The 16,461-nt window shown below is 47.4% G+C and overlaps 1 protein-coding gene across 1 annotated transcript in view; it reads left to right on the forward strand.

Annotated features, from left to right (window-relative positions):
- ITGA1 (integrin subunit alpha 1) overlaps nt 1-16,461 on the forward strand; it is an 813,868-nt gene that overhangs the window by 768,542 nt on the left and 28,865 nt on the right. The window contains exon 28 of the mRNA XM_086960618.1: nt 5,383-5,475. Within this exon, the coding sequence (XP_086816744.1) occupies nt 5,383-5,475 (93 nt within the window). The remainder of the gene's footprint in view (nt 1-5,382; nt 5,476-16,461) is intronic.

The raw sequence follows: 16,461 nt of genomic DNA on the forward strand, positions 1-16,461 counted from the left end.
AGCACCAATATTTCTGATATAACCAGGCAGAGTCTTCTGAACAAAGCGTTGGGCCTTGAGATTATTATTTTACAAATTAAGCTTTACCTTCGAAGAAGATAAACAATGCTTTGAGATCATAACTCAAGCAGCAAATGCAGAAGAGTAGGTCTGGTTTTGTTTCAAGTCAAGTCAAGTCAAATAATTTATATAGCGCGCTACATACCCAGAGGGTCTCAAGGCGCTTGAAGAAGGGTGGGGAATTACTTGTCGAATATCCAGGTTTTAAGTTGCTTTCTGAATGCTAGGTGGTTCTGAGTGAGGCGAAGGTGAATGGGAAGTGAGTTCCAGGTTTTAGCCGCCAGGTAGGAGAAGGATCTTCCTCCCATGGTGGTTTTGATGATGCGAGGTACAGCGGCAAGGGCTTGGTTGGAAGAGCGTAGCTGGCGGGAGGGGGTGTAGAAGGAAAGTCGTGTGTTGAGGCATTTGTGTGCGTGGGTTAGGAGGCGGAATGTTATCCTCTTATTGACGGGGAGCCAGTGGAGGTTTTTCAGGTGATCAGAAATGTGGTCTTTACGCGGGATGTCTAGTATGAGTCTGGCTGATGCGTTCTGGATGCGTTGGAGTTTTTTCTGAAGTTTTGCGGTGGTACCGGCGTATAGGGTGTTTCCGTAGTCCAGGCGGCTTGTAACCAGTGCGTGGGTGACCGTTTTTCTAGTTTCGGTGGGGATCCAGCGAAATGTTTTTTTGAGCATGCGAAGAATGTTGAAGCAAGATGATGAAACTGCGTTGACTTGTCTGGTCATCGAGAGTGAGGAGTCCAGGATGACGCCCAGGTTCCGTGCTTGGTCCGTCGGGATGGGTGCTTTTCCAAGGGCCTCTGGCCACCAAGAGTCGTCCCAGGCGGAGGGGGAGGTACCTGAGATAAGGACTTCTGTTTTGTCTGAATTCAGTTTCAGTCGGCTGTGCTTCATCCAATCGGCAACTTCTTTCATTCCTTCATGTAGGTTGGTTTTGGCGGTGTTAGGGTCTTTGGTGAGTGAGAGGATCAGTTGAGTGTCATCAGCGTAGGAGATGATGTTGAGGTTGTGTTGGCGTGCGATGGCCGCGAGGGGGCTCATGTATACGTTGAAGAGGGTGGGGCTGAGTGAAGATCCTTGTGGCACGCCGCAAATGACTTCAGTGGCCTCTGACTTGAATGGAGGGAGGCGGGCACTTTGAGTTCTTCCGGCAAGGAACGAGGTGATCCATTCCAGTGCTTTTCCTTGGATTCCGATGTTTTTGAGGCGTTGTAACAGGGTGCTATGACAGACTGTGTCGAAGGCTGCGGAGAGGTCGAGGAGGATGAGGGCGACTGTGTCTCCATTGTCCAGTAGAGTTCGAATGTCGTCTATTGCTGCGATGAGTGCGGTCTCAGTACTGTGTTTGGCTCGGAAGCCGGATTGAGAGGAGTCGAGGGATTTGTTGGTTTCGAGGAAGGCGGCAAGCTGGTTGTTGACAGCTTTTTCGATGACTTTGGCCGGGAATGGAAGGAGCAAGATGGGGCGGTAGTTTTTGAGTTCAGTGGGGTCAGCTGTGGGTTTTTTCAGAAGGGCGCTGAGTTCGGCGTGTTTCCAGCTTTCCGGGAAGGTGGCGGAGTTGAGGGAGCAGTTGATAACGTCTCGGAGGTGTGGTGCTATGATGAAATCTGCTTTGTTGAAGAAGTGGTGAGGGCATGGGTCTGTGGGGGATCCTGAGTGGATGGAGTTCATCAGGCGGATGGTGTCCTCGGTGGAGATTGGGTTCCAGTCATTAAGGATGTTCAAGGGGGGTGAAGGTACGGCAGAAGGTTGGGTGGGTTGGTCTCCGGGTAGGTTGTCGAAGCTGTTGTGGATGTCTGCGATTTTGTCGTGGAAGAACGAAGCTAGGGAGTCGCAAAGGGTTTGAGAGGGAGTGATGTCGTTGGAGTTGGCAGTGGGGTTGGTAAACTCTTTGACGATGTTGAATAATTCCTTGCTGTTGTGGGCGTTGTTGTCTAGTCGGTCTTTGAATGCGGCTTTCTTGGCGGTCCGGATAAGTTGGTGGTGTATGCGGGTGGCGTTTTTGAAGGCGTCCCTGGTGCTGGTATTTGGGTCTTTTTTCCAGGCCTTCTCAAGGGAGCAACAGAGTTTCTTGGATTTCTTAAGATCATCGTTGAACCAGGGGGCGTTTTTGCTGCCTAGTTTGATTTGACGTTTTTTCAAAGGTGCTAGGTTGTCAGCGCTGTTGGTTAGCCATTGAGTGAGGTTAATGGCTGCTTGGTTGGGGTTCGAAGAGTGGGCCGGGGGGTTTTGAAGAAGCGATGAGGAGATCTGGTCGATGGTGATTTTGTTCCAGTTTCTTCGCAGAGTAGGTTGAGGATGGTTGTGGGTTGTGGTCTTTTTGTAGATAAAGTGAACGCAGCTGTGGTCCGTCCAATGGAGAACTGTGGTGTGACTGAAGGAGATATGTTTGCTGGAGGTGAAGATAGGGTCGAGTGTGTGACCTGCGTAGTGAGTGGGGGTATTGACAAGTTGTTTGAGTCCGAGGTTGGCGAGATTGTCCAGAAGAGTGGTGGTGTTGTTGTCGTTGTTCTTTTCCAGGTGAAAATTGAGGTCTCCCAATAGAATGTAGTCCTCGGAGGGGAGGGCGTGTGGGGTGATAAAGTCAGTGATGTCTTCACTGAATTGTGCATGGGGTCCTGGTGGCCTGTAGAGGAGGGTGCCTCTGAGTGTGGTCTTGGGGTCGGTGTGGATCTGGAAGTGAAGGTGTTCGGCGCTAGCGAGGTTGACGTCTGAGCTGGTTGAGATGCGGATGGAGTTCTTATGGACGATAGCGATGACTCCTCCAGTTTGGTGGGTGCGGTCTTTTCGGATGATCTTGTAGCCTTCCGGGATGGCAATGGTGATGTCTGGGGCTGAGGAGGCGTTCATCCATGTTTCTGTTAGGAAGGCGACGTCGGGAGAGATGGTGTCTAGTAGATTTCAAAGGTCGATGGCGTGTCTGGTGACCGAGCGCGCGTTGAGCAGGATGCATTTTAGGTGGTTGGTGTCAGATCTCTGTTTGGTGTTAGTGGATGAGGAGTTGGTCTTGGTGCCGTCATACTTGCAGGAGTTGCATGTGAAGGGTCCATGGGTGTGTCCAGGAGCGGCTTGGGCGCAGTTGGGAAGTCGACCGGGGTTTAGGGCTGAGAGGGTGGAGGCGTCGTATGTAATGCGGGTGGGGTGGGTGGTACGGGGGCCAAGGGGTCTGGCGCTGGGCGCGGTCCAGGCGCAGACGGGCGTAGACGGGCTTACCTTTGGCGCACCTTCGGCGCGACCGCTGCGCGTGAACGCTGCGCGCAAAAGCATCTGTCATAAGTGGGTGGGGAGGGGGGAGGGGCGAGGGAGGAGCAACAGCTCCTGTAGGATATCTAGAGTTATAGATGTCGAACAGTGAATGATGGGAAGTTTTCTACTCAGGGGTTGGGAGTGACAGCAAACTGACAACTAGAGCGAAGCTTGGGTTATCTAGGATGTCACTCAGAAGCTTCAGAAGTGAAAAACATCTATTTCCACAGTTAAACCATTTATAATTATTTGTTATGCATGGCCCTCTAAACCAAACCTGCCCCTGCTTTTTAACTGAGGCAGATTTTTAATAGGGAGCCATGCCTCACATGCCTTTCATTCCTTTCCAGTCCTGTCCCAAAGATAACTAAACACCTGTCCTCCTGCCACCCATCCCACCATCTTGTATGCCTTCCTTCCCCTCCCAAAGCTGTGCTCTCTGCCTTACACCAGCAGAGAGCCAGAGCTGCCCTTTCAGAATCTGAGAGTCCTGTCAGAGCAGCCTGGAATTCTTTTATGGCATAAAATAAGTTTTGTTACCCACTGTTGCTACGTCATGGCAGTGAATAGCCAGATTTAGAACTGGTATTCACGACGGTGGGGCTGGGTGAGAGCTACACACAGCATATAGATTTGCAGATAGATAACTGTGAATAACGGGATGTTTTTCACTGAGGGCTCAAGTGGCATCAAATAGACAAGCAGGGCAAACCTCAAGTGGTCTGTGATGTTACTCAGACCCCCACTCCTCCGCCCCCCCCCCAAGTCAAAAACATACCGTTATTCACATTTTACTCATCTATAATTGTATGTTGTGTATGCTACCAGAAATCAACCATCCCTGCTTCCAACGTATACGCAGAAACAGAGGAGTAATTCCGGAGTCATATATAGCATGTACAAAAGGATTTATGAAAACCTTGCTTTCTGTCATGCTCCTGCACCGCTCTGGAGATTCCCACCCTCTCCCACATAAAAATAAATAAATACCTTACCTCCTATCATTCTCCACAGCCATTCTAAAATCCTAAACTATTTTTTTAAAAAAGTACCTGACCTCCTGCCACTCACCCACACCACCCGCAGAATAATCCCACCCCCCTACGCCCATCTACACAACAATAATTGCTGGCTTCCTGCCACCCACCCCACCACCCTCTACAAAGCTTCCCCGTCCACCCAAATTGAAAAATAATTAGCTGGCCTCCTTCCACTCACCTTCACTACTTTTACCATCACACCTCCACCCGGTCCAAAGCCATGCTCTCCACACTCACATTAAGAACAGAGCGATCCCACACTGACAGCAGCTCTGTGAGAGCCACTTGGCAGTGCAGCTTCATTTACCGCTAAACTCTGGCTTGCGGAGTCCCATGCTAACAGGGAATAAGGGGGTTGCGTTGTTGTAGGCACAATGCTGCAAGCATATTCCCAGCTCCCTTGGATTTGTGGTGAGGCAGGTGAAGTTAGGTGAGACCACCAACCTCAACTGCACAATAGAGCTTGGGTCTTCAGAGATCGAGTGAGGCAAAGGAACATAAGATACATGAATGCATGCCACAGGTGCTGTCACAACACTTGTAAGGTACTTTACTTAACGACTAGTTGTGACGTCATGACGACTATCTGGTTACTCATGATAGAGGCTTCATAAGGAAGCTATAAACAACATTTAAAATCTTTTTTCATTACAAATATACTTTTAAGACTAGAGGTCGTGGTATAAATCGGGTAGCCTCTGGATTACTTATAGAAAAGCAGAAAGTGGAGTATGTAGAGGCAAACATCCAAACAGAATTAGAACTCTGGGACAATGAATAACAATAGTATGTTGTAATCTGAAGCTGATGACAGTGAGTTACTGAAATAGACATGCTTACTGTGTCTGATGGTCTTTACCCATTCTCAGAATCTATGTTTCAAAATGTCTAAATAAACGACCATAAATGTACTAGACCAAATCACCGAATGTCATGTACAGTTATAAATGGCTCCATTCACAAATGCCTATATGTTCTGAACGCTTTCTGAATTTCCTTCCTAGAAAAAAATGTAACTGTGTTTTTTTGTTTGCTAGGCAGGTCTTCATTCTCTGAATGTTCTTGTAAATGCTCATCTTAAAAGTGAAAACACGTCATTGGTCCTGAGCAGCGAGAACCAGCAAAGGGAGGTAAGCATGTTCCACAGGCTCAGATCTTTTGATGAGGCTATTATTACAGCAAGGATACTCAAACATACTTTTTAAGAAACATTTGTGTCCACAACGACAGCCACTATTGTACTCTTTTGATATGTAAAACGTAAATGACCCAAATCGTCGTTTCCCAAACTGTGGGTATCGAACCACTGGTGCGCTGTGAGCTGATTTTAGGTGGGCCGCAAAAGTCAAAGCAATACATCAAGATGCCTTTAAATTCAGCATTTATCTGTTCACATTTGCTGAGCTTTAAAGTCAAAAGACAGCGATCATACGGCAGGATATGTCTTCTGACAAATTACTGTTTCTTTAACATGGCGATTGGCGTTTACAAACTCTTCTCTCTTTGCAGTCAGTGAAAGTAAAGTGAATTATGTGACATTCTTGCCGGCTGTATATGTCATCTTTTACCAACACAAAAAAATATAAATACTTGTAAATGAACAGTGCACTTTCAGCAGTTAGGAAAGCAAAAATGAAGTACATTTTGTGTAATTCGGAAGTATGAAGGAAACAAAGATTTCATAAGGATCAAAAGAAATCAAGACATATCACTTGGTGATGCACAAGTAATATATATTCACTAGAACCCAATTTCCACACATTATCATTTGTGTGAAGTATATATTTAACAGTAGAACTGTATGTTTGTGCAGTTAATGGCCATTTCAATGGAAAATGTCATGTTAGTACATGACAGTGTGCTACCACACGATGCTTTACTTACATTAAAATAAAATCACCTGCCTCATGTCCATTAAAGCTAGGTGTTTTGCGAAAGTTTGCCGTTCTAAAAATAAGGTTTGGTGCTAAAAGGTTTGGGAAGCACCGACCCTAATCATTATGAGTAATTGGTTTGCTTTTTAACTGGGGTGTGAGCCCTGGTCAAGCAGCAACTAAAATCCATGTCAGGGTGAGCCAAAAGCCAACCCTAAAATAACCTGTGCTCAACTCTCTGCTAGCTTAGCACAGAGCAGTCAGCCTTAACTTAGAGGGTGTAAAGTATTTGTGCAACACTTCAAACAATAATAAAGTGACAAGCACCACCCAAAAAGGATCCCACTGAGCAAGATGGAGTCAGCGTGAGTCCTGTGCTGCTCGGTTGCTCACGCCAGTCTCTGGACGACGCGATGATCGGCTAGCCGCCCTGCGCGCACATCGGCGATGCCTGGTCTTTCAGCTCACAGGCACAGGCAACCAGCGTCCACAAGAATATAGAGGACGCCGCGGGACACATCATGAGGTGCAGGACTGCACGGCGTACTTCCCGGATATGCCCAGAGGAGTTTAAGCAACTGATATATGCCCTAAACTTTTTCGCTGCACTTGTCCCAGAGGCTGAACTTTTTTCCTCTCACGCGGCTTGCGTGTGCGAAAGGGAGACAGCTGACGGAAGCGTTGAGAGGCACCGCTGGGATCTGAGCTCTTTGTTTCTGGCCGCTGCAGCGCTGACCTTCGCGCTCAGACCCTCAATTAGGGAGCTAATTTCGGCGATTTAAGGATGAATGCACGTGGGGCCAAGAAAGGGCTCAAACAGAAGATGCCCATTCCAGGGAGAGACCCCTCGACAGCGGACAGATCCAGGAAGACTAAAGCTGAGCAGGTCAGTGGGGTGAAAAAAACTAACTTTGGGAAAACAGGGGCAGGGGCTCCCAGTAAAGACTGCAAACACTCTGGCTCTACACAGCCCCTCCCTGCCAAGATTTTTCTGGTAGCTAAAAATCAGGCTGCCAACACCAAGAGTAGCACAGGGAAACCACCCTCTTCTACACCACCCGATGCTCTTCCACAGCAGGATAGTGCCGTCACTGAAGGGGCTCAACCCACCACTAACAACACAGACATTTCTAACACCCCCTCCCGTCCCCTAGCGGGCCGCCAGAGTCCACTCTCTCCGCACCCACCCCTACTGAAAGTCATGACCATATCATCGCGATTAAGGGGCCTCCGGACGCTTCCGAACTCCCTATACTACCGGACACCCTGCCATTTACTCCACTCACTGCACCAGGACGGCCGGAATCAATGGAAGGAATCACCAGCGGTTGGGCCTAGGCACCCTCAGAGAGTCTTAACGCCAGGGCACAACCAACATGGACAGAAACCGCTATTCAAAACCTGGAAGTCCCATCCAGAACCCCAATTCCCTGGATCCCAGAAATTGGTCATGAAGACTTCTATTCTGTATCTGACAGCACCCCGAGCTCTTCTGCGGATGGGGGGACAGAAGAAGAGGACAACACCAACAGTGCCAGCGAGGAGAGCAGCGAGGCCTCCCACATTAACCCTGAGACAGTCGTACGCCCCAAAAAATCAAGAAATAAGACTAAGCGGCGAAGCCAACTCAAACGGGACTACTCGGACTCTCAGATGTCTTACCATCTGGAGGAAGACGAACCTATTCAACCACAGTGGCACAGCCCGAGAAAACCACAAAGCAAAACAACCGAGACAATGGAACCCTCATTGGCGGCTATACTCACCTCTATCAAAGACTTCCAAGAGGAACTTAGAGCAGAAAATCGGACTGCTAAGAACGCAGCAAAAAAATTACAGGGCGGGCTTAGAAGACTAAATAAAACCTGCACAGACATCAGCGACCAGATGGGAATGGTTGAGGCTAGGACGGAGCATTTGGAAACCAAAGCAGTAGCTGCTAAACAACTGATTGAAACCAACTCTGCTTGCCTTACAGCTCTTATGGTCAAAATGGAAGAACAAGAAAACCGACAACGCAGGAACAACCTCCGCCTGCTTTGTATCCCGGAAGAGAAGGAGGGGGAAGATCCCAGACAATTCATAGCCAAGTTACTACAAGACTCTTTTCCGGAACATCCAGGCTGGGATTGAAACCGTGAAGTGCAGCGAGCTCATCGCTTCCCCTTTTTTTTGAAACAGCAATATAACAACGGAAATCCAACTGAAGGGCAGCCTCGTGTGTTCCGTGTGTACTTTGGCAACTTCCTTCTAAGACAGTTGATGTATGATCAAGCTCGCCCCAATTCTAAAAAAGGGGCCAACGGAATTACCTTTTTCGCCAAACCAGACTTTTGCCACCAGACTGTGAAGCGAAGGTGGCACCTACGACAGCTGATTCCCCCTTCCAGCAGCTAGGCGCTGAGGTATACCTCATGAACCTGGCAAGGCTGAAGGTTATGCTGCATGGCACTACCAAGGTTTTCCTATCCGAGATCAAAGCCAGAGAATACCTGGAAGAAGTAAAGCTTAAGAAGGGACACAAAGCTAAAGACTGGGGAAAAGGGACAGGGAAATAAAAGGGGTGCTGCTGCTCTCTTCTCCCTCTTCCTGCAACTTTTGCAACCTATTGACAACTAATTCCTCCAACCAGGGGGGAGCAAAATTTAATCTCTCCTATACTTACAATCTTCTCTACATGTTCGGGGAGGCACACAAGCAGGGGCTAGCCCTGGCAGAAAGGGGGGGGAGAGAGGGCAAGAACGGGAAAAAATCATGCACTCATACACTCATATCTAAACATGCAGTACTTAATTTTCGCACAGCACAGGGTTGGATTAGTAGCCGATTTTAGGATTAAAATCATTTATGTTGTTGGCTGGCGTGACCGGCAGCCGAGGCTCATGTATGACCTCCATCATTCAGGCTTTGCCTGATTGCTCACGTAAGGGGGTGGGTGGGGAGGGTGGAGGGGGTGCGGGGGAGAGGGGTGGGAAAACACTCAGATAGTACACCTGGGCGCAAAACACTCACGACACTCTTTTGATAAATCGATTATATCTTTAAAAACAACCTCACTGATTTCTAACAGGCTCTTACCTTCATACCGCTTAGATGGCTAGGCTGGATTCATTATGAATTGTTTCAGCTAATGTATGCGGATTAAATGATGCCCCTAAAAGGCAGAAAGTGGCTATGGGTCTACGAACACTTGGGGGGAATCTTATATGCCTGCAAGAAACCCACGTAGAACAGTCACAAAAACATCTACTAAATACCCTTGGGTTCAAAGTAGTGGGCGCAACCACGCAGGGGGCTAAAACAGAGGGAGTGGGTGTTCTAGCCGACAGAAGATTTGTCACTAGCAACTCACGGACTAAATCTGATCCACTAGGGAGGTGGGTCATTACCCAGATTCAACTCCCCAACAACTCCTCTATTACCCTCTGCTCAATATGGATGTATGACGTTACAACGCATACTTTTACCACGCATACCATTACAACGCGGTATTTACAACGCATACCGTTACAACGCATAGCGCTTAGAGGTGCTGGATAGTGGTAAGTATAATTTTATATTCCAACTCCAGTCCCCGTGGACACTAGGGAAGGTGTTGGATATAAAATTATACTTATTCCCTATTCTAGAGCGCCCCCCAGTGCAATGCGTTGTAATGGTATGCGTGGTAATGCCTGCGTTGTGGTGGTAGTGCGTGGTAAAAACTTCGTTGTAAACGTTGTATACCGCTCAATATACGGGAGCAATGCCAATGACCCTGGGGCTCTTAACCAAGTCTCCGACGAGTTAGTGCATTGGCCCACTCCCATAGTGTTTTGCAGGGATTTTAATATACATTTACCTTGTGACTGGACTACTAGTACAACATGGAGATATAAAGGTAGGAAACCCCTAGTCTTTCAGGCCTTAATAAATATTATTCAGACTCATGGACTAATAGACAGCTGGGCGAGTAAAAACCCTTCACAACCCGGCTACACTTTCTACTCTGCCCCACACCAAGTCCTAGTCAGACTAGACTACTTTTTTTATCTCTGCCTAACTTGGCAATAACTACACAATTGATATCACACCTCGTTTTTTAGCTGATTATAACCCTCTCATCATCACCTTTAAGGGGCTTAGACAACCTAAAGAGGCTACCAAGTGGAGTTTTGAAAAAGCCCTACTGTACAATAGCAGTTACGTAACCCATATGCAGGGATGGATTCAAGACTTCTTGGAGATAAATATTGGATCTGCTTCTCAAATGATAGTCTGGCACACATTAAAGGCAGGGATTAGAGGTGAGACCCTAAGGTTCTCTATTCAGAAGAACAAAGGGGAAAAACTCTAATCAGGGATCTACAAGAAAAACTAAGGAACATAGAAATTAAGCTAACTCCAGCTATCCATGCAGGACTAGACTGCCAATCTATCCAACAAGAAGCAGTCTTGGCCAAAGCTGAAATAGGAGCTATCTTCATGGAAAAAATCCCGGCAAAGTGGGCAGCAGCGAGAGAAAATAACTATGAATGTAGTGATAACATTGACCATCATCTAGCTGTTAGGACAAGACAACAGGTTACTAACAGCGAAATCCACTCAATCAGACTTCCCTCCGGCTCTGAAGTCACTGACCCTAGTCTTATTCGGAAGGGATTCCAGGAGTATTATGCCAAATTATACAGGAAGAAAACTACTCTACGGGGGACGTCCTAGATAGGGAACTCTCTAACTATCTCAGCGAGATCGAACTAAGGCAACTTAGCCCAGAAGATAGTAAGCTTCTAGATCTAACTCCCACGTGGGAGGAAATTCTGGACGCCCACACTAGCCTTCCGAATGGGAAGGCATCAGGCCCTGATGGAATTCCCGTTGAATTCTTTAAAGTCTTTGCTCATCAAATTAAAACCATATTCACTGAGGTAATAACACCTATATTCAACGGGACTTCCCCTCCGGCCTCTTGGTCCAGAGCCAGAATTTAGATCTTCCTAAAAAAAGAGAAGTCCCCTTTGGATATGAGTTCTTACAGACCCATAACCCTCATTAACTGTGACTCTAAAATATTCTCCAAGGTGTTAGCCTCCAGAATCTCCCGAGTAGTAGAATCTCTTGTCTCGGAGTGGCAGCATGGTTTCATACCCAAAAAAGGGACCACGGAACATGTCAGGAGAGTTATCACCTTGTTCGATGCTGCGCAAGCTGCTGGAGACCCGATGTGGCTTACATTACTCGACACCGAAAAGGCCTTTGATCGGGTCTCCTGGCGTTTCCTATGGGGGGTAATGTGCAGAATGGGGTTCGGGGACAAGCTCATGCTGGCAACACAGGCACTTTATTCTAAACCAACAGCCAGTGTTGCCATAAATGGACATCTCACCGACCCCTTTAACATCTCTTGGGGCACCAGGCAGGGCTGTCCCTGCTCGCCTCTACTGTTTGCCCTTTATCTGGATCCCTTTATTAAACAGATAGAGAAAAATGACAATATCACCCCAGTAACATACTTTTATAGCAGCTGTAAAATCCTGGCCTACGCCGATGACCTGGCCATCACTTCTCCAGACCCTGCCAACACCATACTTGTGCTGGAAGGTGAGGCCCAGAAATTTGGGAGGATATCTGGCTATGCCCTCAATAAAAACAAGACACAGATTTTAGTAAATAACAAAATTACTTGATCTGACGACAGGGTGGTACCCAAGGCTAAATACCTGGGGGTGTTTATCTCACCCAAACTGGAGGAAATAGTCACAGACAACCTGGCTCCCCTTGCCGTTCAGACCAAGAAGACTCTAAAAGCAATTGACAACCTGCACTTAACGCTAGTGGGCAGATTCAATGTCATCAAAATGACATATTTTCCAAAGTTACTCCATTTCTTTCGTAGTATACCCCTTGAATTTAGTAAGAAAAGCCTTCTCCAATTCCAGCAGATCTTCACTCAATTCATCTGGGCCTATGCCCAGCCAAGAGGAGCACTGAAACAGCTCACACTCCCAAAAGAAAGAGGGGGCTGGTCCTTTCCTAATATCACTTTATACTATGGACAGCAGGTCTACAATATAGCTCAGTATTAGTAAAAGAACCTACTTGTGGCTCAACAATCGGGCCATCCCTACCTTCACCCTTCCGGCTATTACTAGGGGATCAACATTGGGGCTGCCTACTTTGTGAAACAACATATGGGTACTACAACCGGGTAAAATTTAAGACACTAATGAATTTATTTAAAGTATTCCGCCATATCCGGAGAATATTTGGAATTGGCAGATTTAACTTCTACTCTCCCATTGTTAATAAAAACAACTTAACAGCTATTTTTAGTCCTTCTTACCTCTCTGAATGGCACAGGGCCGGAATTGTAAAATTTGGGGACCTGATTACAACCGGGGGGGGGTGAATCTTTCACAAATCTACATTCTAAATTTAAACTAAAAAGTCAAGACCTATTTAAATATCTGTCTATTCGTGGTTACCTAGCCAGGAAAGGGGGCGGGACTACAGAGTTCGCCGAAGTTGAGCTACTACATGCTCTACGCAATATCTCCACCCCTCGTATTGGAGGTATTTACCAAATGCTTAACAGGCAAACCCCAGATGATCTAGAATCCATCGCTACAAAATGGCGCGTCAAACTTGATTCGCCCCAGAGCTTTTTTTTATAATTCTCGGCTTCTATCACAACAGATCTTAATTTCCGCCAAATTACAAGCACAACACTTTAAAACAATTTTCTTTCTTTACATGACACCAAGTAAAATTATCAAGTGGGGATCCGGGAAAGGAACACTATGCTCGCGGTGCTCCAAAGTAGGGGCAGACTCAATACACATTTTCGCAACCTGCCCAAAACTAGCCCCAACCTTGCTTAAAATACAAAATCTACTTAGTGAAATACTTAACCAAACAATTTTGTTAAACCCTACGACCATTCTTTTGGGGACCCAATCTGATTCACTCAGAATTAAGGAGCAAGGGCTGGTTTTCATAGCAATGGCAATGTGGAGGATTTGTGTTTAATCCAGCTGGTTAGACACTGGCTCCCCCTCTTTCCCACAATAGCTGGCCAGGCTGGTTGCTACATTCCACTTTGAAAAGGCAGTATACATCAAGAGAGGAAGAAGAAAAAGGAAGATAGGCTCTGAGGTTTGGGGGAAATTCTTTACCTGGATTGGGCAACAAGGGCAACATGACCAGGGGGAGATAGTTAGCGATACCTTATAAAGGGAAGGGGAGGAAGAAGGGAGGGAGAAGAGAAAAAAAAAAGAAAAATTCTTTTTTTTTTGTTCTTCTCGTCTCTTTGTCTTTTCCTTTTTTCCTTCTTTTCTGTTTTCTTCTTGTTGTGTCTTGCGCCTATATTAATGGTTTTACAGGTATTCAGGGGTGGGGAGTGGGAGGGGGTAGTTGTAATTAAGTAATCTTCTTCTGATTGGACACTGAATCACTGTTGAAAAATAATAATACAAAATTTAAAAAAAACAAAAAATGCAAAAACAAAAAAAATAACAAAAGGATCCCACAATAAGTTAGAAAAATTCAGTAAAATAAAAGCACAAAGCACCAATTAGGAACATCTGCTTGTGCTGGGCCAGGTCAAAGTCACACATTCAGGCTGACTGCGGTCGCGCGAAGGTCGGCAACAGCCACCACGTTAGGTCTGCTGAAGTTTACATCCTCAAATCTGCACTAAGGGGGTCATTAGGATGGCGGGCGGACAAATCCCATCATGAAATGGGACCGCCCACCATGAAGGCGGGGGATTAGTGGGGGCCATTAGGATGCGCCCACCACAGTAGGGGGCGCATACAGCATCTCTGACATTGTGGCGGGCAGTACCGCCCGCCTCAATGCCAGGAAGGCATGTTGTGCACTTCCATGCAAAACATGGCAGGCACCGCGCTGTGCCTGCCATGTTGTGCATGTGAGTGCAGGGGGTATCATAGGTACCCCCATGTGCACCCCCACCACCCCAGAGTTCCTGGGGGCCCGCAATGGGCCCCCATAAGCAATTACAGCATGCCTTTCCGTGGCGGCATTGTGTTTCCGCCCCCATAGTAATATGGCTGGTGGTGTCTAACAGACACCGCCACCATATTAAACTCTTTTCCGCCCAGCCAACTTGTTGACTGTGCCGAAAAGCGTCAGACAGTCTTTACGTCCACGTGGTCCCCCCACCATAGTAATATGGCGGGGGGAAATGGGTGGCCGGCGGGGACAGATCTCGGGATCCCACCGCCATGCGGGTGGTGGAGATCCGACTGAGATCCTAATAGGCCCCTAAGAGTCCTGTTCGTGATGGAGGGGGCTGTGAAGGACAGCAAGAGTGACGTGGGAGGCTGTCAGTGTAGCACGAAGAGGAGGCCAGGTGTTGCGGGCAGGGCATTTCTAGAGCATCGATGCGGTGGTCTGCTGCAAGCGGTTGATGCTGTAGCGCAAAGAGTTGTCCGCTGGAGTTTCACATTGATTTGCAATGCGAGCAGGCAGGTCTCGGTGCGAACTGACCCATGTGCAGTTGCAAAGAGCCCTAAAGCCTGAATACAGCTCCCTGAGCCACACTAAGGGTCAGTACCCGGGGAGCCCCACCTGGGGCTCAAGAACCCACTGCAGCTGGGTCCAGGGGCTGGTGCAGAATGTTGTGGAGCCTTTAATGTCCCTGAGGCTCAGATCAGGAAGCCAGCAGACTAGCCCTTGGAGTCACTCTGGTGTCCTGGGATCAATGGTGAAGTTGCAGGTCAAGTTTTCCTCTCGCCCTTGCATGAAGGCAACAGGCAGCAGGTCAGCACAACACTGCAGCAGTTCCTTCGGAGCAGCAGTCCTGCAGAGAAGCAGTCCTTTCAGCAGCACAGCAGTCCTTTTTCCTTGCAGAGCCCACAGGTCTAGAAGTGTAATGAAGAGTTGATGTCTGACGTCCAGTATTTATACCTAGTTGTGCTTTTGAAGTGGGAAGAAGCTTCTAGATTCATACCTTTGAAGTAATGGGTGCCCTGCCTTCCTAGCCCTGGCTGCAGACTTACTACAGGGGGTATGCAGCCCTTTGTGTGGAGACAGCACACTTCCTATTCAAGTTTAAGTGGGGCTGGGCCCAGCTCCTTCTGCCCATCTTGCCAGTGATGGCCTATCCTGTCACACCAAAGCTCCCCATTGTGTGTGGCTGTCTAGGAGAAATACACAAAGCCCAACTGTCACTCGAGTCATGTGACCCAGAGACCGGCTGCAGGCACAAATGGCTAAGGAAAGAAAATGCCAATTTTCTAAAAGTTACAATTTCGAAATTGTAATTTAAAATCCGACTTCATCATTTTAAGAAGCTGGCTCGTTATATGATATTCCAAAAAAGAGGGATATCATGTAAAGAGTCCAATTATTCCCTTACAAGTGGACATGGGCTTGTCTAGCAATCCCCACGTGCTCTTCTAGGGGGTAGTGTGCTCAAGTAGCCGTAGGCTTATCAGCGAAGAGTGTTAGACATTTTCAAATACACACAAAAGTCAATAAATGATGCGCACAACACAAGAACAAGATCCACACCAATTTGTAAGAATAACACGTATCTTTATATATATTTAGGCACAAGAATTAATACGATCAGGTAAGTACATTTTGCAATAGAAATGTTTTTATGTTTAAAAAGACAATAGTGCATTTTTCAGAAGCTGCAATTTTATTCCATGGGAGGAAAAACAAGTACGGAATTTAGCTACAGTACAGCAACTTACAAGACTAATCTCCTGGACTTAAGGTGAGCATGGGCACGGTCCAAGGCAGCAGCAGGTGGTCACCTTCAGCGGCACTAGGGCGGCCAGGTGCAGTGGTGCAGTACAGCCTCAGATGCCCAATGTTAGTCTATGGAGATCGGTCTTTGCAAAAAGAGGCTGAAGGTTTGGACTGGGAGGTCAGTCGGGCTGAACACACCAGAGGACTCAAGTCTTGTGATGCTAGGGGACGTGGGGTCACTTATGGTCCTCTTCTCCTCAGGCCAGGCGGCCGGATACAGAGGGTTCATTTTTTTCCTCCAGGAGCTTTCGCCATTGAGGGGGCCTCTGTTACTTGAGGGCTTGGGGACCACATTGACATCATCACTTCAACTCAGGCTGGGGGGTTTGGGTGCAGCGGTGCTAGCCGACATCAGGTTTTGGCTGTTCCGGAGTCCTCACGGTTCTTCTTTGAGTTCCTTCAGGTTGCAGGAGAGCAGCTCTGCTGCTTCACGGGAGTCCCTGGGTCTTCGTTGAAGGCAGGCAGCCCTCCCATGCTTTT

This window comes from Lissotriton vulgaris, chromosome 3_1 (assembly GCF_964263255.1).
Source record: "Lissotriton vulgaris chromosome 3_1, aLisVul1.2, whole genome shotgun sequence".
NCBI classification, from domain to species: Eukaryota; Metazoa; Chordata; class Amphibia; order Caudata; family Salamandridae; genus Lissotriton; species Lissotriton vulgaris.